At 39.4% G+C, this 23659-nt stretch overlaps 1 protein-coding gene across 1 annotated transcript; it reads left to right on the top strand.

Annotated features, from left to right (window-relative positions):
* The first annotated feature begins 147 nt into the window (after positions 1 to 147).
* Positions 148 to 21749, top strand: zufsp (zinc finger containing ubiquitin peptidase 1). The gene is given in 11 exon segments (XM_028471791.1): positions 148 to 230; positions 5576 to 6065; positions 7475 to 7585; positions 7691 to 7800; positions 10205 to 10373; positions 11622 to 11732; positions 11735 to 11809; positions 12900 to 13065; positions 19522 to 19679; positions 20311 to 20531; positions 21614 to 21749. Coding segments are annotated over 10 exon segments (1650 nt in total). The 5' UTR covers positions 148 to 230; positions 5576 to 5584; the 3' UTR covers positions 21662 to 21749.
* The last annotated feature ends 1910 nt before the right edge of the window (positions 21750 to 23659 follow it).

Genomic DNA, 23659 nt, shown 5'->3' with positions numbered 1-23659 from the left:
AGAAAATACCTTTTACCGTTCTAGGTGGCGTAAAATTATGTCTGTAAACCAAATTTCAGTACAAAAAAATCAATTTATGAAAATCAAACATTTTTTGTGAGCTGAGAAGGTTTCTCGCTTTTCTTATGGAAAGGTTGGTCGGAAGCACAAGGACTTCCTGTGACGCAATGATGCAAAACAAGCGAAGAAGAGTCTGATGGAAAGCTAAGCTACTGACGGACTGTTTGTGGGTAAATCAGCTTTGTTTTTCAGCTTGTTCTACTACTCAGACAGTAGTTTTTATACTATTGGTTAAACTCGCCTGTTGTGGGGAAAGAAAGCAATCACAAGGTGTAGTTTAAGAGAGCAGGGATTTCAATTCTACTTTACATTAGAGGATATTTGTTTTGTGTTGTGATTCTCTCTGAGGTTCCTCACGATTCTTCCTAATATTTCCATTAAATAATTATTGAAATGGCAGTGGTTTTAAAACTTTTTTGTACTGCAAACTACTGTTACAGTAAAACAAAATATTACTTAAAGAGTAACTAAGCCCCTGCTTTCTGCTGACCTGACACGTGCAGGAAAATTTAAAAAATGCTTTGATAATGGGCGTTACTGCTGTAGCAGTAAGACACACCCACATAGCTGTGCGCAGAGAAAAACAGTACTGTAATACACAATGATGTGTCTGTACAGTGTACACACACAGTGAGTTCATAAGCTGAAGTTTGTCACTGCAACTACAGGCACACACAATCACGACGTGAAGCTCACACGCAGCCTTACAAACATCACTCAGGGACAAAGAGTTCTGCTCTCCCACCTCGGGCACACAGCGATAACACTTACACACACATCCGTGCTCATGCAGAGACAGACAGGAATACACACACAGCTTGATGAACCATCTGATTAGACCAGAACTTGCTCTTAATAGCAGCACGGAGCCAAAACAGGGGTGATGTTTCACACGGAACGCAGTGGACTAACTTTTTCGCTGTCAATCAATGCTCACTGAGGGCTGTGATCTGTGATTAGAGGAAACCTTTTTTTTTTTTCTTTTTCTTCTAATGGTTTCCGGCAGGCTGTACACTAAAAGAAGCGTAATGCTGCCCTCTTCTGTTCAATAGAATCACTCCACTTTAGATTCTCAAATAGAGGTGGGTAGAGAGAAGATAGCTCACAACTGCCTTATCTATTAAACGCAAATTTGTTCGAGGAGAAAATATCAAATTCATTGAAATCACTGCAAGCCCAAGGATTGCAAGTTCTTTAAATAACATTCCTCTTTCATCAGAGAAATGGACACAGGACAATAAAACATGTGGAATAGTCTCAAGCTGAACTCACTGACATAGCCCATCTGGATGCTTGCCCATTTTATTTAAATATGCAGCAAGCCCACAATGCCCCAGTCTTAATCTGGTTATTTTCACTTGATTTTATTGGCTGGTTGACCACAGGAGTCTACTGCCCTGCACACGAGGTTGACAATTATAATAGTGCCCCCCCTGTAGTTTCATTCTCCCACTCCCTTTGCCATTGTTGAATCACAGTATTTTTTAAAAATACTGACACACTCAGTCTTCCCCAAACAAACCACATATTCAATTTCTGTCTTGAGAAGAGCCTCCTTGGCTAGCTTATCAGCAGCTTCATTCCACGCAATACCTGACTGAGATGGGATCCAAGAAAAACCAACTCTATCCGGCAAAGGCAACACAAAATCTCCAGCACATTATCTGCCCTTGCTCCAGAGGGGCAGTCAGAAATTGCCTGTAAGGCAGCCATAGAATCAGAATAAATATACGACATCTCAGGTTTATTTTTACCAGTACGCCAAACAGCTCCATCATGTGCAAACAAGGATTTTCCAAAAACTGGATTAACACACCGAAACATACTATTTATCATTACATTAAACAAAACAGGGCTAATTACAGATCCTTGAGGCACACCATTCAAAATACTAACCGTTTTTGAGAGCTGATTTTCTATTCTTACTTGTATTGTTCTACCATAGAGGAAATCTGTAATCCATAGAAACATTCCTTCCGCTAATGCCGGCATCAAAAAGTTTAAACATCAAACCCCCCACCACATACTATCATAAGCCTTTTCTATATTGAGGAAAACTGTCATCACAGCCTCCTTGTTAATCACTGCCCTTCGAATATCATGCTCCAATACTGCAACAGAGTCCATGATATTTCTACGAAACCTAAATCCATTTTGATAATTCACAAAAAACCATTAACTTCTAAAAAATACAGAAGTCTATTAGTGACCATCCTCTCCATCACCTTACACAACACTGAAGTCAATGCAATAGGTCTGTAAGACGACGGAGAGAATGGATCCTTTCCTAGCTTCAAGATTGTAATTACTACAGCACGTTTCCAAACCTTTGGTAGAGACCCAGCTTCCCAAATGTAGTTAAACAAGGCATGGATCTCTTCTAGCACTGGATAATCCAGATGCTGCAAAAGCTTATAACTTATCTTGTCCTGATGAAGTATTAGCCCCAGCTTCTACTGCGTCTTTAAGCTCCTTTAAAAAAAAAAAAAACTCATTAAAAGAACTGTTTGTATCTTCACTGCACGTTAACTTCCAACTATTATCTCGCAGAACTTCATTTCTAATTTTAAGACTTTCATCCCCCCAAAAAATTGAGTTATGAACATCTTGGAATACTTCTACACACATATCTCCTTTTTCTTTGCTAAAAACAGCTTCTGTGTTGCCATTCTTTAACACAGTTACAGCAATATTAGTGCTGTTCCCCACCATTCTATGAATCCTGAACCATATTTGTTTAACTGGGATATTAGGCCCTAACGTACTAGAGCACTCCCTCCAACATATCTTTTTTGCCTCTTTGATAGTTTTCCGAGCCAAAGCCCTACACCTCTTAAAATCAATAATATTTTCCTGAATAGGATGCGTCCTTAACTTTTTAAAAGCTTTCCTTTTATTACTTACTGCTTTAGAACATTCCTTGTTCCACCATGGAACAATTATTCGATCACGGGGCAACCTTCGACTCAGAATAGTCTACTCTCAGAATCATAGCTGACAGAGAAGTGCACGTTATCTATAGAGCCATTACTATCTACACCATCCAACCCCTTATTAGTGCCTTCACTGAACTTGTCCCAATCCGCCCAGGAAAAATCCAATCTGGAAGTTCTGTCTGAAATTCTACCATAAGTGCTCTATTAAAATAGCCATAGCAGGAAAATGATCACGACCAAGTGTATCTTCGTTCCAAATTCCCCACTCTGCTATCTTTGCCAATGAAGGGTATGTAAAAATGAGATCAAGGCAAGAAGTCTTGTTTGTATTAACATCAATCCGAGTTGAGCTTCCATTATTCAGAGGAAACCCCCTCCCTCCTCTCAATTTTTCTAGGAATCCGGGAAAAACTGTTTTAGCCAACAGCAAAATTCACTTGTAATAGCCGCGTTAAACCCTTAGTGGCCAGTAGATCGGACAGTTTACAACTAAAAATGTAAAATTTAAATACTTTTACTAAAATGTGAAGAGTAGACTAGGATCAATCAACAGCACTACTTAATAAGCCTTTTCACTAGGGATGTGCATCTTTGGGTGTCTCATGATTCGATTCGATTCTGATTGTTAGGGTCATGATTCTATTCAAAATCGATTCTCGTTTTAACCGATTCTTGATTCAAACGATTCTCGATTCAAGAATTTATACAATGCATAGTGTGTTAAGGCAAATTATGGCATCAAAACAATACGGATTGAATAATAATAATTTGAAATAAACTGATTCCAATGATATGATCACAAAGGCAAACTTAAGACAAAAGGTAACATTTATACATGCTAAACAAATAAAAACTTACTGTACAAGAAATAACTTGTATAAATAAAATTGCTTAAATAAAAAAAGCTTAGTTGCCCCTTTCTTTCATAAGTAAGTCTCAACTCTCAGTGACAACAAGAATAAATTCAAGGTATACAAAAAAATCTGCTCATAAACAAAATTGCCTAAATAGAAGCATTTTTTTCTCCCAGAAATTACAAAAATAAACTGTACACAAATTACACAAATTGGTGTTTTGTGTGATTTTTCAAATTAGAAACTTTTTTTTTTTAGCAAGTCTTAATTCTCAGTGACAACAATAATAAGTTAAGGCATACAAAATATAAAGCTTCTGTTAATAAATGAAATTGCCTAGATAAATGCTTAGGCTGGCTGCCTTTTTCTTTCACATAAAGTGCCCATACACAGCAATGAAACTGGTGTTTTCTTTGATATTTCAAAAATAAAATTGTACAAATAACACTGCAAACTTTAACTACTATTTTATGTGATTTCTCAACAAATCACATAACAAGGGTGGACACATCTTGGACTTGGTGTGTAGGATTACACAGTCCATAAATGTCCATGTGGGATTACTGTCCATCAGGAACATCGAGGTTATTTTGCAGAAAAAGAAGCTGATCTACGTGTTCTGGACTGAGATTGCTTCACTGTGCTGTCACAATATCTCCAGCGGTGGAGAATGCTTTCTCCGCTGCAACACTAGTACCAGGGATGCATACTGTAGGTAGTGTTTAGCTAATTATGCTAGTAGAGAGAAAGCTGTCTCATGGTTCCTCCGTCAATGAAGGGGGTCTTCTGAGAGAGACAGTGGATCAGATTCCACTCAGAAATCCATCTACTGTACCTGTGCTTTTAATGCTGTTCTAAGAAGTAACAAAAGCAGCAACTCATAAAACTTGTATTTTAATACAAATTAGCTATAAAAAATACATATGGCAGAAATATGGAACAAATGTAACTTACACTTTTTGACTACACTCTATGAATAAAATTGAATAGTATTATGTGATTTGTTTTGTGTGATTGTATAAATAAAGTTGAAAAAAGATATAGATATATCCCAATAGCGATTTTGTCATTTTGTATATAGCCAAAATTGAAAACTCAACATATCTTAGATCACGATATATTGCCCAGCCCTAGTAGTGATTCTCAACTAACACCTGACCACCTTCAAATAATGAGCCTCACATATACGAGTCAAACTGAGAAAAAATTCAACTTAAATAAACTAAGGAGCAGTTTTAGCGGATATAACACACAATATCACAGCAGTTTTGACCAAAAAATTGTGTTTTCCCCAAAAAAAAGCTCTGCCAAAGTGACTTCAACACATTTCTGATGTTTTCACTGAAAGCAAAACAATGGAGGTTTATTTTAGAGTACAGAAAGCTCTGAATCCGGCCTAAATTGAATGTGTGGTGGCGTGAGAGATGATATCCTGTGGAATACTGGGAACAAAGTCAACCAATCACTATCCTCTTTATCTGGAGAAGAAACACAAAAAACCCAGTAACTGTGTGTTTACAGTAGAGATCAAAACAAACTTTGGACCTGTAATGATCTTGGATTAGATGATGAGGACTATACTTTAAGTCTTTATCTGATAAAAAAAAAAAATAAAAAAAATGATTGTCTCCAGCATCTCTAATCCAAAAATGTAAAATCTCACCTTTCGTAACCAGGACGTCTCAGACTGTGCTCCAGTCCCATTGTTACCATTGTGTTTTTTAGGCTGTGGTCATGCTAACCTGTGAGATCTGTGGTGAGGAGGTGATGTTGGAGGAGGAAATGAAGACACACCTCCTTCTCAGTCACCAGGAGAACGACATGCACTGTCCTCTGTGCAGCCTGTCTGGAGTGTCCTATGATGAACTCTGTTACCACATCACATCTGCTCACCCAGAGGAGCCGCAGAGTACTGGAACAAACCTGAAGCACACTACATCCACCAAAATGTCCGCTGGTGCCACAGCTCGGCCTGGACAGAAGACCTCTTTATGTCATAGCTGTCCACATCCTAAGAACAATAGAGCAAGGACGTCAGCCCTGGCTTCATGTGGCTGTGCAAGCGCACAGGAAGGCACTGACTCAGAACCAGAGCAGCAGCCATCACTGACTGAGAGGCCGTTCTCCTGCCCCATGTGCTCTGCAGTGTTCAGCAACACTTCCCTCCTGCAGGAGCATGTAGAGCTGCATCTGCAGGGTCAGTGTTCAGCTGAAGGTAAGACTCCTTACACCCAACGCCATCCCATCTCTATTTGTCCTAAGAAACCCAACAACATAGTATTTGAGGTTTATTTTCCCAAACTCACCTGTTTTCTGGAGTTTTAGCTCTCTGAAAAGTCACTTTCTGAGCAGTTCTAAAAACAGGCTGTTTTGGGCCCTACTTATGCATATTCATGAGTAGTCGTGTCTGATCACTCGTGATTTTCTTTTGCTATTCACACACTCTTGTTATTGTTTTCAGCCAAAAAACTGCACATTACAGTAAAACACACGGCTATTTAAGCGGTTATTGTGATTGTGAGTCAGACAAACACTGTTTGCGGTGTGTGTGCGGAAGCAGCAGGTGAATCAATCAGCTGTGTCAACTGCTTCAAACACTCACCAGAGCTGTTACGCTTTCTTGTCATCTTCTCCTCTACTGATTACATGAATAGTCCATTTCAGGTGATATTCATTTGTTTTGTCCGACTGCTGCGTCGCATTGGGTCACAAACATGTCAGATCATCTCAAAGGCGATACGAGGCGGTATAACGGATACTAAAATTGGAACTGCTCCGGGTTGACACCGTTGCTGCCCACTGCTCCTGAGGGAGGGGTTAAATGCAGAGAAGACATTTAGTGTATGTAGCTTTACATATATGACAATAAACTTTAAGTATAATATATTCTACATTAAACCACAGTGTTTGTTTTAGCTGTGAGACAGTTTGAGAGGGAGGAGCTCAAATTCTTATATACGGTAGGAGGAGCTTGGATTGTCAGGAGGAGGAGTTTCCGCTACCTGATGTCAAGTAGCGTGAAAAATCAAATTCGTCCGTTTGGAGCTGACTTATGACAAAATGTGGAATAACAAGGGAGGGGAAAACAGAACTTTTTCAACTTTGGCCCTCTGAATAAGCTAAAGGGATGTACTGTATATCTGTAGCCCTTATTAAGTGATTTTTTCATTATATGCCCCTTTAAAGTCTCTGCCTATGACTCACATTTATCATTATTTACAATCAAATCCACTGAGCCACACTGCGTCGACCCACAGAAGCATCTGCAGGGCTACAGAATATGACAGTGCAGCTTAAACAATAAACACACACCATATACTTTTTATTCTGACAGATTTTTACCATACCTTATGTTGTTTTTATGATAACTACATATGTCTGTTTGGCTTGAATCTTTTAAGTGTACTTGAATGTAGTTGAGAGGGCATGTGCAATATATTCTATTCTATACTATTTTACAGCCAAAGACATTGAGTGTCACTCAAATTTCTAAATGGTGAAATGTGTGGTTTTTGAAAGTCCTCATTGTTTATGCCTGAATATTCTTACCTGTCATACCTCCAGTCCCCACCAGGGCCACACACTTTGAGAAGCACTGTGCTGACTTGTGAAACTGTCTTGTAGATAAGAGGAGTTTGGCGTGCCCCATGTGCTCTGTCATGTGCAGCGACAGCTCCATGCTGCAGGAACATGTGGAGCTGCACTTGGACCAAAGCGCATGTGGAAACACTGCAGGTGGTTACGCACATTCCTTCATTTTTCCCTCCTGGTTCCGACTGCAGGGATCACTTTGAATTACTTATCAGCTGTTGGATCTTTGGTTCCTGTGTGTTCCTGCAGAAAGCCCTTGCTCTGACTTGAAGATGGCCATACAGCTGCAACAAGCAGAGGATGAGAGCAGGAAGTATGAGGAGGAATGGCAGGAGAGGAAGGAGTTCAAGAAGCTGCAGGTTTGATTCCCAATGAGCAGATCAGTTCAGCATTCATGGATTTAAGGTTCTAATGAGACGTATCAGTCAGCACGGGAAATCTTTACAGCCTATTTACACACACATTATTGGCACACGTCCCTGTATCATCTTCAATAGAGCTGAAGTTTGTAGAAACATAAGTGACATCATTTGATTTTGACTCTAATAAGTGATTTTGTGTTCAGAAAATGTAAAAACATCCCCTCCCCCAACTATTTACTCCTGGGCTGGGATGCTCTCATGCACTTGAGAACTTAACCTGGAGTCAGACCGGAATTCTAAAACACTTCATGGATGTAGAATATAAACAAAACTGAACTGAACATTTGTTTGTACATGGTTTCTACACAATATTTTTACAGCAATACTAAAAATCAATATTTCACCCCAGAATTGCTTGTTGAAAAATAAATACATTTTAATTATTTTTTAAATGTAATTCATTCATTTATTATTATTCCCATGTGCTCATTGGTTAACACTACATGTAGAGTGGTGCACGTTTATGTGCAATGTAAATAAATGTCAGAGCAACTGACTGACTGGGATGTACATTAGTGATTAGAACTATGACTCGTATATTGTTTCTAGAAGTGTAGGATTCATTTCGTTTTTTGGGAAGGAAAAAATATGAAATTAAAATCACAATAATCGTTACTATGGAATCGCAATAAATCAGAATTGCAATATTTAGGGATGCGGTAAACTCCTGAAAAATACAGAAACATAACGCACACAGGGTATAAGCTGTCCTGTACAGCATGCACAGGAGGTAATATCACCAAGTTTATCATTGTACCGGTTGTTGGAGCTACTATCTTACAAGGGAGCAAATATTTATTTGTGGTTATTGTTTTCCAGAGTTTTATTGGGCTTTATTTAATTAATTCCTATTGCATTTTGCCAGGCGGCAGCAAGGCTAGGAATCCCTTCGAAACCAGTTACAGTTTTCCGCGAGAAACTAATATAGACCCTTGCGACTGACGTCATGGCACATTGACACAGCGCCATCTTGGAAGATGACGGCCATATACGGATGCACCTGTGTGGGTGTGTTTACTTGAATAATAGTGTTATTTTTGACAAAAACAGCCCATGTGCTAAAACGATTGTTGAAGGTCGTCTCCGTTTGACCTCAATATGTCAGAGGCCATTGATTATGTTGACACTACCAGAAGCTGAGAGAAGTCGGTACAAGGAGAAACTGGGTCTGATCAGCGGGAATGACCCCTACAACGTTCCTGTTGACAAATGAAATGAAGATGTCTCTTATTTCCCGGGAGTGACTTATCCTGACATTGTGAAGTACCTCGTCTTTACATCTAGCTCATACACAATGGACCACATGAAAAGTTTCAAGGGACTGGAAGCTTATAATCAGTTTGTTTGTGGCTGGATTTGTGAAGTAGCTACTTTTATTCATAATGAACTCAATGTGGTTAAATCCAGGGTAAGAAGGCTCATTTTTCATAATTAATCTATAATATCAGTGTGCAATACTGGTTTTTCAGAATCTAAGCTATTTTATTGATGATCAATTTGTGTGAAAAATAGATCTGCACACATGGATCAATGCAAATAAAACAATTTAGTTAATTTAGTTTAGTTTATTTAAATTCCCTTAAAAAAGACTTTTGCACTCCAGTCCCAGCCGTGTTAGAACACCCAAACACAGCACAAAAGTTTTCTATTGCTGTGGGCTCTCTGCTTAGCTCCTGCGGTGGCTTATTCTTCCAACATGTTGAAGGGCCGTACATCACGTGACCTATGAGGTCATGTGTCATGGGTCTATAGAATATAAATATTTGCTCCCTGGTAAAGATAGAAGCTCTACCCAACCAGTACAATGATCAACTTGGTGACATTACCGCCTGTGCATACAGTACTCTGTTTCTGGGGTTTAGCGTCCCTAAATATATATCGAATCGGCACCCAGATATTGTGTTCTAGTTCCATCATGAGTTTTGATCCTTTCCTTAGTTTTGATACCCACCCATCACCAGTTGGAAGAATGGTTAAAGAAGGTTGATTATGAAGTTACCATGAAGGAGCCTTGTTTTTGTGGACAGTAGACTTGTGCACCAGGCTTGTTTGTATTGCTTTAGTGAATTGTCCTTTCTTTTTCCTGTCTTTTCCCCTGTTCCCGTCCTGTTCCCGTCCTGTTCCCGTCCTGTTTCCGTCCTGTTCCCGTCTTGATTCCGTCTTTATCCTGCCTTGTTCCAGTCTTGTTCCTATCCTGTTCCCGTCCTGTTCCCGTCCTGTTTCCGTCCTGTTCCCGTCTTGATTCCGTCTTTATCCTGCCTTGTTCCAGTCTTGTTCCTATCCTGTTCCTGTCTTGTTCCTGACTTAATCCTGTCTTGTTCCTGTCCTGTGGGCTGTGCAGAGGCAGTTTGGTTTGGATGGTGCAGGCGGATATTCCCGGCAGATGGAGAGAACAATGGAGAAAGCTGTGTCTCGTGGCCTCCTAACTCCTGCAGATTATCACTCCCAGAGGGCTGAGATGATGGAGTCTCTGGCTTTAGGAATCGATGATGGCAAAACTACAACCAAAGGTACCAAAGGTTTGAGTTTGGACTGGCCACAAATTCTTACTGTCACTTTGTTTTTTGTTAGTGGGCCTTCTGTACTAGAGGTCGACATATATAGGATTTTCAAAAGCCGATGCACATACCGATATATATATAAAAAAAAAAAATCAGCCGATTTTGGAAGCTGATATTTGAGCCCAATATACTCTTTTTTTAAAGCACATTGATTATGAAAGACAATTGAAACACACATATAAACATATATATTAGAAATGAAATTAAATACACCAGTAGAACTCTTAACACTTTAAGAAGGTGTTGGGCTCACGTTCTCCTATTTACGTCACGGCTTTCTCTGCCTCACAGGGTGAGGCAGAGAAACTGGAAACGTACTGGACACATTTGTTGTGTCCAGTACGTTTTAGGAGAATACAAGCTATGAAGACAGATATGATGTGTCAAACTCATTTTAGTTCAGGGGCCAATACGGAGCAGTTTGATCTCAAGGGCCACAGATTTTATTCTGGAAAACGAGTCATTTCAACAATATTTTGCCCTAGTTTGCACTTATATGTATACATAAAATACAAAATATGTAAGAAACTGACTATATCCAAGCAATAAATGATAGATATCAGTCCCAACAGGATTTTCACTTTAGATTTGTGACCAATTTATATTTCATTAAGGAAAATGTTATATGATAATGACAATCTAAAGATTTACAAGAATTTGGAGGGGGTTTTTTTCAACAGTTTAACTTTAAATATGACTGCCATCATGCTAATATTTTCAGGTGCTCACTGGAAAAATTGTGAGCACCTGAAAGTATTGTTGAGTTTCATTTGCACAATTATTTGTGAGTTTTCTGTCATTTTTTACTTTCTCCTGTGGGCTGAATTGGTTGCTCCAAAGGGATTTGGGCCTCAGGCCATGAGTTTGAAACATGTGTGATAAAGCTTCATTCATCCCACAGTGAGGAATTTAGGTTTATTACAGCGGCAAGAAGAGTCAAAATAAATAGCACTTCACACGTTGGGATTAAATGAATGAATAACAAGGGGAAAATAATAATGCAAATAGTACGAGAAAAATGAATTAAAAAAACCAAAAACAACAAAAATGATAACAATAAAAAAAAATTGCGATAATATGAATTGAATAAATAAATTAAAAAATCAATAATGATGATAATAAAGGGAATCCAGAGTGTATCCCATAAGGATTAGTCAGACTCTAACCTGGTTGAGTGCTGTTCATCTCTCTGTGCAGGTGTGATGAGTGCACTGTACGACTACTACCAAAGTGGGAGCAGAGACCACGCCCACGTGTGGCTTAGCGCCGACACAGACCACTACTGCTCTTCTGCTGGAGACAAAGGCTGGGATGTGGATACAGAAACTTCCAGATGCTCCTTTCCTCTCTCCACAGAATAGACGGATATGCTGCTGTCCTGCACGGTGCCTGTTCACACAAGTCTTTGACTAGTTACCAACACGTCAATGGGTTTTTGTTTATCCAACTACAGATGCATCTAAATTATTAGTATACCAATGAAATGATGATTTGTTTCAGTGATTCAGTTCATATATGATATAGATTCATTCCACACAGGGTGATGTATTTCAGACACTACTTTGTTTTTTCTAAAATCTTGATTATTCATATTTGCTAACGGCAGAGACGGGCAACTTTTGTCACAGCATGGCCGCGAACATGTGATTGTGTCTGATCTGAAAAATATTTTCTCCCATATTACCTGAATCACACTAGAGTTTGGTCAATGATGCTAAACTAATTATAAAAATAAATACATTAATAATTAAAGGAAAGGGTTTATTGGTCACTGTGGTGTCTTTGTTGTTGTTGTTGTTGTTGTTGTTTTGGTTATTGTTCCTGTGATGATAAGAAAAATATTTGAATATAGACAGATGGAAAAATCATTCATTAGGAGCAATGATGATGATTTCATTCAAAATTGCCACAACAGTGAGTATCAACATTCACGTCAGCATTAGATTAATGAAAAATATGAAAACAACAAGTCTGTGTATCTTTAGAGTCATTTTGTGTGTTTTTCTTTCATAGTTGTTGTTTAATGTGTTATTTTGTCATTTTCTGCATTTCGGTTGTCCTTTAGTGCATTGTTCTGTACAATGTGTGTGTGTTATCTTGTGTCGTTTATGTGTTTTGTTATCTTTTGTGTTGTAAGAAAGAAGAGGGGTTAAGTAGGAAGGTCATTTCATCAATATTTCTGTTGTTTTCATTGAAGCTTTTTTTTTTTTTAGAGTAGTGTTTATGTTTTTCTTGTTTTTTTTTGTTGTCCTGTGTTTTTTGAAGTCGTTTCTGTCATTTCCTTGTCTTTTGTGGATTTTGATGTCCTTTTTTTTTATATTGTATTTCTTTTTTATTTCTTTCGTTCTTAGAGTCATTTTGTGTATTTTTGCTTTTTTCTGCGTTTACTTTGGGGGCCACACAAAACTAGGCCCAGGGTTGTCCATGTCTATTCTAAATCTTTTTTCCCATTTCACTCTTATCCATGTCTAGCAGAAAAGACGGTGCCAAGCATTCCTCGGCTGCAGAGCATGATAGAGGAGGCGTGGAAAGAAGGACTGGATCCACAGGGAGCGTCCCACTTCAAGCATAAAGTGCGGGGAACACGAGCATGGATCGGAGCCACAGAGATCTATGCTCTGCTCACCTCGCTGAGAGTCAGGTGAACAATGGCTTCCCTTAAGCTGCTGATCATTATTCCTGTCAGAAACACACTGACTAACACCCAGTGTAGCACAGTTACAGAAACACTAAGACAATATAGACTTCTACTACTTAGTCTAATCATTTTTAAGGTTTCAAATTAGATTTAGGCACATCATTGTATTTGATGCTGGATAAACACAACACTAATACTCAGGTATTACATGAAGCATGAATAAGAGAATTTAAACTCAGAACAGGCCAACAAATGCATTTCATCTGTGTTCAGAGACAGAGCTGTATGTCATCTGCTAACAGTTTACAGCACTTGTGTCAAGCAATGCATGTTGTGCTATTGCAACAGAAATAATTAATTTATTTTATTGCATAATTGTGACCATCGCCGGCCCTCCCCAAGGAAGGGTAAGAAACATTTTATAATAGGAAGGATATAAAAAGGGAGAGCAGTGTTAACCCTAGGTGAGGGGGTGGTGGGAGGGGGAGGGGGAAGAGACTCAAGGCAGGATATAGAAAGGGGAAGAATTGATTTTTTTAAAAAGTGAGAGTGATATGTGAATTTGTAGTAGAACATATTGTGCTTATTATGTTGTGTAATCAAGCCAGTCAGGTGAAAAGTGTGAAGCTTAGGTATAATGGTGGTGGCTGTGGACAGAGGGAAGGAGTGAGTGGTAGTACCTAAAGCAGGTATTTGGGATCAACGTGTCTAAAGCTAAGCCGAGTACGAGTTTTGTCCCTCATCCCAAGGCGTGCCAGTGCATCGTAGACCAGTGTATGTGCAAAAACTGCTACTGCAAACCCAGCCCACCCCCCGGACCTTCAGATGCAGCCAGGCCAGGAGTGGGGGCCAAGGAGCCCCAGGCCACCACCCCACAACATCCAATTCAGCCCGCAGGATACTCTAGAATTGGGAAAACATGAATTATTGTGTAAAATACCAAATAATGAAGTTGTTGATATCTCATATTCACAATTTTAGTGAAACTCCGCAATATTTCTTGGAGCTTGCAGTTTTCCCATGCTTATATCACTAGTATACATTCATTTGTAATTGCAAATTGTGGAAAGAACTCTAACATTTTTCAGAAATATTGTAAATTCCCAAAAAACAATTCCATTCTTTTTTCCCCATCTAAAATCTGCGGCCCACTTGAGATCAAACTAGTCCATATTTTGGCCCCTAAACTAAATTAGTTTGACACCCCTGGTTTACAGGATTCTTCCTGATCATGTTATCCAGTGGAAGCATGTAAAATGTAAAGAGTATTGGTCCTCAAACTGAACCATGTGGAATTAACTCTGAATGATGAGAGGTTATAAACATGAACAAAGTGTCAGATAAATAGGATTTAAACCTTTAATCCCAGTAACACTTTCCAGTCTGTGCAGCAGTAAACCATCATCAACTGTATCAAAGGAGGAGCAGAATTCAGCTTTGCATGAAACACATTTCTGTGTCACATAATTGACCTGCTGAAGTTTTTAACAACTTTTTTGTAAATAATCTTTGGTTAAATCATGTTAGGCAATTGGCTCAATTACTCTCAAGTGTGTGTTGTAATATATGTCATCAGGGTGATCTTAAGGCCTGTGGCACCTTGCATTGTAATTATGAATAAATACAGTTTAATATGCATCAAGTGAATGAAATACTTGAGCAATCAGGCAGGTTGTGTTTTTATTTGTGTAATGTTAAAGCTGCTGGACACAATACTGTTTTATCAGATAAAGCTGCAGTGTAGACCTCAGAGCTCCAAAGTTTGGTGCATTGCATTGTGGGATGTGGAGCCCTTTTGATGGTTACACAGAAGTGTTTTTACTTCATTCTTATTGTGATTTCTTGTGTTTCTTCTCCCAGACAAGGAGGACATCAGGGTTGGGGTCAATTATAATTGTAATTGCATAATTGATAATTAATTACAATTATGACATAATTATAACTGTAACTGGGAAAATGTGTTGCTGTTGTAATCGTAATTGAATTGTAATTGAGTTCAGATAATTGACTTTGTAATTGTTATTGCCATGGAAATTCTGTAAACGCATTCATTAACAATTTAATAAATGCAAACCTGGGTAAAATGCCCACACCAAAAATAAAACCAATATTTCCATTGAATAGGAAGCCTATCAAAGTAAACAAGAGATGAAAAACAAATTGGATGATACAGAATATTTTTTGTAAAGCATTTTACAGCTGATTTAAGACATGGGTCAAAACATATGAGATGGTAACAGAAAGCTAAGGTTAAGTTTTATAGGGTTATTTTTAAGGTGCAGTAATTAAGAACGGAATTGTAATTGACTTTCAGAGGGGGAAAAAATACTTCAAATTGTAATTGGAAAAAATGCTGTTCACTGTTACGGTAATTGAGTTGTAATTGAACATGGATAAATGAAGACGCAAATGAAATTGTAAAATTTGATTCACCCTAATTCTTCGGGTCAGTGATTATTTGACTATATTTTTATTATAGTTTGTACCCAGTATTCCCAGTGATATCACCTCACTCACACCACACATTTAATACCAGCAGGATTCAGATCTTTCTGCGTAAACCACAAAACTTTTACAACATGTCCGCAAACGGAGTATTTACATTGGGGCTCAAAACCAACTTTCTAGCAGCAATTTCAACCTCTTGCGTATTTTTATTTATTTTTTTTTTTTTTAAAGGATTTTTTTGGCTCTAGTGGCCTTTATATGACAGTTGCTAGACAGGAAGGGGGTCAGAGAGAGCAGGGAAAATGACACGCAGGAGAGGGTCCCAGACCGGGAATCGAACCTGGACCCGCTGCAGGTGAGGAGCTACAGCCTCCGTACATGGGCGGGCGTTCTACCCACTGAGCTACACACCGCCCCTCGCGTATTTTTTTTTTATTATTTAGGGTGCTTTCACACATACCTTTTTGATCTGCACCATGTTTCGTTTCCTCGAATAGTCCGGTCTTTTTGTGATAGTGTGACTGCTCATTCGAAGTCTGGTGCGGAGCAAACAAGTGAAGTCTGGTCCTCTGTAAAATGTGGGTCTCGGTTTGGCTCGAGCAAAGCCTGGTGCAGTTTTTAATGATGTGGGAAAGCAAACCAGGACCAAATATAGGACTTTACATTGAAGCGCTATTGTGACGGAGCAACTCCTTCAGTGACAGGACAGCAGTGGAATACAGCAACAACAGGGACGCGTGCACACACTCACACCCAGCGCTCCTACAGGCAGCACACAAACATACATCAATTTTCACAGACACACTTTATCAGCACACAAACGTACATCACAAACATTTCCTCACTCCCTTTTGTATTATTCTTATATCATTCATTTATTTCACTTCTCTTTTCCCCAAACTGTTCACATAGTCAGCCATGACTGCACACCTGACTGCTCTGTGTTTTATTTGCGCATACATTCTCACATCTTAACACATGAAACATCTTTACTGGGTGACCTGACGACTCTGAGCGCTGACAGGTGGAGACAGAGTAGCGTCATCTCTGTGTTTATGTAGCACATTAGCGCAGGTTGTAGGATCGTGTGATTATGGGTTATTTTGAATGATCATTAATTATGTTTCTGGGGAGTTTGTTTTAGGATTTCCTTTGGAAAACATAGGAAGTTCAATCTGGCACTCAACACATCATTAGACAGATCCAGTAAGTGCCTAAATACAAAACCGTCTCGATCTGCTAAAGTATTAATGAATTACATGGATTAGGAGACGTATGGAGACTGAACAACCCAACTAAAAAAGAATACACCTTCTCCCCTTCTCCCTGTGCATAAATCCTTCTCCCGAATTGACTTCTTTCTCTCAAATAATTCCATCGCACATAAGATTTCCTCTAAAATACATCCTATAATCATTAGCGATCATGCGCCAATATCCCTCACCCTGAAGTGTGACTCTAATCAGAAATTACCCTCTCTATGGCGCTTTAATACCTTATTACTTAATGACTGAATTTGGAAAAATGATAAGAAAAGAATGGGAGGACTTTCTATGAACAAACGACTCCCTGGAAGTGTCACAGTCCTTACTCTTGGAAACCGGCAAGGCTGTCATACTCTTCTTATAAGAAAAAACAGGAACAGATAGCAGAAAAAACAGGAACAGATAGCAGAAAAAACGACTTATGGAAGAATACGCAGCTAACCCGTCTGAACTTTTATGGAAAAAACTCCACATTACAAAACTTAATCTTGACATAATTTTATCTAAAAAAATGATTTTATTTTGCAGCAATTACGGTACAAAAACTTTGACTACAATAATAAATCTGGAAAATATTTAGCAAATCAGCTTCAACACAACAAAGAAAACTATTCCATAGTGGCAATTTCTGATAATTCAGGTCAAACTTTAAACTTACCTCAGGACATTAATAAGGTTTTTCATGATTATTATCAAAACCTATAATCATCAAACTTAAACCCTGACCCTGAAGATATTAAAACCTTCCTTAATAACTTAAACCTACCACAGCTCACCATAGAGCAGAAAACCACCTTAGACTCACCATTAACCTTACAAGAACGACAAAGTGCTTTGGATAGCATGTCAACAGGCAAAGCACCTGGTCCAGATGGATTCCCTGCCGAATTCCTACAACATTTCTGGTCAATGCTGGCTCCGCTTTTTTTCAGAGTAGTAACAGAGATTAAAAAATAACGGTTAAGTAGGAGGCCACATGAATGCAGCGAACATTAAATTATTACTTAAATCAGACAAAAACCCCATGTTACTCTCAAGTTACCGTCCCATTTCACTTATTAACACAGGCCTAAAAATAATTTCCAAAGCACTCACTTCCAGGTTAGAGAAAGTAGTACAGTCAATTATATACCAAGACCAGACAGGATTATTAAAAATAGACACTCCACAGACAATGTGAGAAGACTGTTTAATTTGATCAACATGGCACAGAACTCTAAAAAGAAAATAATAATAATATTATTCTTGTCACTCGACGCAGAAAAAGAATTCGATAGAGTCAACTGGTCATTCCTCCTTGCTGTCCTTGGCAAATTTGGCTTTGGAGAATCATTCATACAATGGATCTCCACCCTATACTCTAAACCTAAGGCCTCAGTAACCACAAACAAAATAACATCCCAAAGCTTCACACTGCAGAGGGGAACCAGACAAGGCTGCCCACTCTCACCTTTGCTTTTTGCAATATTCGTTGAACCTCTCGCAGCAGCTGTTCGTCAGAATACTTTTATTAAAGGAATCCACTCATCCATCTCAGAACACAAAATAAATCTTTATGTGGACGATATTTTACTGTATTTGGAAGAACCCCAATCCTCATTAGAAGAATTATTTAAACTAATAAACAGCTTCTCTAAACTATCAGACTATTCCATTAACTGGTGAAAATCATCAATCCTCCCTTTAACAAAAAATTCATGGAACACGGCAAGCCAAAACCCACAATACCCCTCCCCACAAATACAATTAAATATCTAGGCTTAAATACATCACCAAACTTAAATGAATTAATTAAACTGAACCTAGATCCACTGTTGGAGAAAGTCACAGAAGATCTGCGGAGATGGCTCTGCTGGTGGCGTTGGTGTGGGGTCGCTGTGCCTGGCTGGGGGTGCTTGGGTTTGCCTGCCTATTGGCCCGTGGCTGGCGGGGTGGCCCTGCTTGGGCGGTTGATGGCGTCCTCTCTCGTCAGGAAGGCAGGGGCCGCCTCCCTGTGGAGGAGCTATGTCGTGGTATCATGGGTTAGGGTCACAATTAAGCAATAAAATAAATCAATTTATTTTATTGCAATAACAAAACATTCATTGCTGTTTCATATATGATTGTAGTGTTGACCTTTGACAGCATGTGCAGACAAGTAGAAAAAAAAAAACATAGGAAGATGGACCAAATATAGGACGTGACGGTGCAACTGTCAGTGACTGCAGCGGCACACATCAGTCACACAAACTGTTGTCACAGCAATGAGCACACGCACACATGAACACACCCAGCGCTCTTACGTCTTGCAGGCAGCACACATACATACACGACACAAACATTTCTGCATTCATTGTGTTTATGGGTTATTTTAAATCATCATTAATTACATTTCTGAGGGTATTGTTTGAGGATTTCCTTTGGAAAATACATTTTTCTGACAGAAGTGTTGTTTAAATCTTCACTGGAGGCTGAAGTATTCTGTCCAATAGGCAACCGAGCGTTTTACCTGTGTGACGTTGTTCAGAAAGTTTGGTGCGCTCGGCAAATAGCATGTGTGAAAGCGGACCGGACCAAATTAAAATGCAACAATGTCGCAGATTCACCACCTGAACCGCACCGAGTCCACCAGATTATAGATGTGAAAGCAGCCTTACTGATCTATGAGATCTACATTTTGTATTTATCTGATTAAAAATATTGTCTCTAGCAGCTTTACATTTTTAAATCTAGATCAAATATTTGTATTCATATGCATTTGTTTCAGTGCTCGCATCATTGACTTCCACCAGACAGGGCCTGGAGACACGCACCCTCGCATGGTGGACTGGGTGAAACAGTACTTCATTTCTTGGAGCAGGAGTGGGCGACGGGCCGCTCTTCTCACCCAGACCTCCTTACCCCCGCTGTACCTGCAGTACCAAGGTACTCAACACCACAACAACACTGAGGGTTCTTCCCTTGGAACAATGCTTTCTGAAAAGGGTTCAGTAGGGCCACGGGTCAGAATGTGGGCCTGCTACACGTTCCCTTTCATCCAAACCTGGTTCCTTTTCCTTCATAAACTGGGTTTCTATTACAGATTTTCGCTAAATAAATGCAGTATTTCTAAATGTCGACAAAGTATAATTGCGCTTTGAACGTGTTTCCAATGAACGTTGTTTTGGACAGGAGCCTCGTAACTCCCGTGAAATCTCATCTTGCGAGACTTTGCTGCAGAAAGACGGACGCTCCAAACCTCCTTATTGCTCTATTTAGATTTTGCAGCTATTGATGGATGACCTGCTTTTGCAGATAGACACTATTATGTGTAATTCCAAGAGAACCCTACTATTAATATTATTAGGCCCTGATAACAAAAAAAGGGTCTTTGGTCTGAATACAAAACAACAAAGCTTGCTATTTGAAACAAGGAAAAGGACTAAACTAGCAGTTTGCAGGTTCTCCCAAGGTTCCCATTTTAAAACACCATGTTGAAGCATGCCATGTTGATAATGAAATTATGTATTCGTTTAGAGATTTACAAACCAACTTTGTAAACGTTGTGTCCTGATAGGTCACAGCTGCTCCATCGTGGGTCTGGAGCAGAAGAAGAACGGAGCCCTGTGCGTCTTGCTCCTGGATCCTGCCTCCTCCGTGTCGGACACCAGCAGGTTGCTACACACGGACACCGTCTCCTCTGCTATGCGCCACATCCGAAAGTTCCCCAGAAACCTGAAGCACAGACAGTACCAGGTGGTGGCAGCACAGGGACTGCTGTCTGCTCAGGAAAAACAGGCGAGTGTGTCCTTGATATGATCCAGTGTCCACCACAGCGTGTTTCATTCCTTTTCATGGTTTAAGCCAGTGGTTCTCAACCTTTTCAGCCCGAGACCCCAAAACAAAGGTCCCAGAGACCGGGAACCCCCACTGTACCTGAAGGTGTTTGAACACAGACATGAACATTGAAGAACAGTCATGTGGAGACATGGCCATCTATAAGGGGGAATAAAGCCTGGGGAGAGCTTTTTGGGGTCCATTCATAAAGTCAGCAAAATGATGGTTCATTGTTCTATGATAACCACATTTATTTATTTTTCTGAATAATATCCACTGTTATACAAGAAGTTCATTATTATTTGTGCCATAGTATATCGTTATTTTAAAGATGTAAATCCTTGTTTTAATCAGAAATAAAATGGGTTAAAGACGACCAAAAATGGAGGAAAAGGTGGTGAAATGGGATTTTAAAAACCACAGAAATTTGTCAAAAGTTGCAAATTAGAGTGGAAAAAGGGGGGGGGGTAATGTAATGGGCTTGACAAATTGTGAATGTGGTTAAATTTGCAAAAATAAGCATGAAATATTTTGAAAAGAGGTTAAAAGTGACAATAATTTAGTGGTAAAAGTGGTGGAAAGGGTTTATAAGTGCCAAAAATGTCTTGAAAGTGGAAAAATTTGCAGAAAAAGCATTGCAATTTGATGGAGAAGTGGCAGTAATGGGAGTAATCCACCAAAAATGCATTAAAAAGAGCAAAAATATGGCAAGAAAAAGTGATGAAAATAGGTTGAAATATGGCAAGTTTGGTGTAGTTGCAGATAAAGGGTGAAAATAAGCAAAAATTAGCTCAGATTGTTCAAAAAATATTCTGTTTCTTGAAGGCATCTGGCGACTCCCTCCCAGTGTCTCAGGACTCCAAGGTTGAGAACCCCTGGTTTAAGCTGTCACTTTTATTAGTTTTTCCTAAACACAATCAAGCACGTCATTACCTTGGTACATAGAAGTGTTTTTATAAAGGCTGAAATGTGTTTTCTTCATGACTGTTAAAGGTGATTGAACTTGATGTCTTGTGTGTGTATCCATACTTTTGTGTCTTCAGGTTTGCATCTTCAACTCCAGAACACTCTGCGCTGAAAGGATCCCATGAGTACAAGTGCTGGTCTGTCCGTGTTTTACATTTGTAATTCTTTGTTTAACATGTTTGGTTTGTGAATAAATACAGATTTTTAAAATGATTCAAATTATTTTTCGGTTGCCAGTGCTAAAAAGGTGAAGTCACTAAACTTCACTTAGTCTCATGGTAGCCCTGATGTAGTTTGGGGCAGGGGTTCTCTCTCTATTTTCTTTTCTTTTTCTCCTACCTTGTCTGCACATGCTGTCGAAGGTCAACACTTCATGTAGTGCAATCTTTTTGTGACAGCAATACATGTTTTGTTATTCTAATTAAATTAAATAATTTATTTTAATTATAACTATAAAAAGAGAGCAGTGTTACACCTAGGTGAAGGGGAAAGGAACAGGGAAGAGGGTCAGGGTAGGATAATGGAAGGGGCGCTGAAGAGTGTACTAGTTTAAGATGGGATTGCAATGTGATGTTATAGTTTGTTTTATTGTGTTGTGTTTTGAAATCAGTTCAGCCAGTCTGGTGACAAGTGTGGAGAAATTGAAGCAGGTGACACAGCACCCAGACTAAGTATAATAGTGGTGGCTGTGAACAGAGGGAAGGAGTGAGTGGTTATACCTAAAACTGGTATTTGGGATCAACGTATCTAAGGTTAAGCCCAGTATGAGTTTATCCCACAGCCCAAGGCATGCCAGTGCATCCACGACCAATGTGTGTGCAAGAGCCACTCCAGGCGCTGCCCTGCTCAGACCCCAGACCAAGAGGAAACAACCACCCCCACATACACACCCGAGAAAAATTCAAGGAGCGGTGAATACCGGTGACGTTATTAGATATGATTGTAGCATCTGTTCTTGTATTAGTAAATGGCAGTGACGTGCTGTGACCACTAGGGTTGGGTAGGCACGTTGCAAATCGAGACCACCAATGACAATTTCATATGTTTCTGCTGGCAAGTGTTAATTCAATTCAAATCAACTTTATTTGTATAAAGCAATTTACAATAAAACATCTCAATGCGCTTATCAAAATATAAAACTCATACTAAGAAAGAAAAACCCAACAAGATCCACATGAACAAGCATTTAGCCATTTAACAAAATCAACATCATAAACACCATTAAAGAAACAAACAATTATTTAATATAGCCTCCATACTCTCCCAACAAGATATATCTCATGACACGGCAGCGCATCCGTTGTTTGTGTTGGAAACACAGAAACACGGAGAAAATGACAACAACAACAACTCGGAACAGCCTCAGTGAGGAGCATCCACAAAGTCAATCCTTCGTTTTTGTTTTTCCTCAAAAAAGTTTCTCTATCGTCAATGCCTGTAGTGTTATTCCACCCACTCGCTAGAGCGAGAGAGAACGTAGCAGCAGCGGTCACATGGGATCAATTCACTAATGTACTGTGAACCTACGTATAGCATTTAGCATAGTGCGGTTACGTCAAAAGGCAGCTCTCTACGCTGCCTTTCGACGTAAATGGTTGTCATCTTGGGAAACTGACTGCGCATGCGCAAACATAACACGCTATGGGAACAGAGGCAGAGCCGCCGTGTGCTTTTGGGAGGGGGCGTGGCCTGCTCCTGCCTTGCAGCGGAGTGAGACGGCAGTCGTTCCAGGAAATAGCGCTGTTTAGTAATTTGGGCTATGAAACACAAAATGCGGACACTTTCAAACTTATAGGTATAGGCAATTGGAAATGGAAAAATAAATAATTTATAATTATATTATAATTAAAACAAATAATCAAAATATCAATTCACCCTTGGGTAGGCACTGCCTACCTTGCCTACCCTGACTGAACGTCACTGTATCAGCAGAGAATTCAATCCTGCCCCCTAGCGGAGTGGTGGTGCTTTCCACACGTGTGGGTCGGCAGCTATGTGTGTGTGGATCTGAACGAAGTTGCGTTACTTTTGTCTCAAAAATAAATTCACACACCGACCGAGCCACAAACACAATTGAAGATGTACACAGGATAAACACACACACACAAAATATAAAAACACTT

This window comes from Gouania willdenowi, chromosome 16, assembly GCF_900634775.1.
Source record: "Gouania willdenowi chromosome 16, fGouWil2.1, whole genome shotgun sequence".
Taxonomy (NCBI): domain Eukaryota; kingdom Metazoa; phylum Chordata; class Actinopteri; order Blenniiformes; family Gobiesocidae; genus Gouania; species Gouania willdenowi.
The sequence above is the reverse complement of the archived record's forward strand: the minus strand, read 5'-3'. Positions and strand labels throughout refer to the sequence as shown.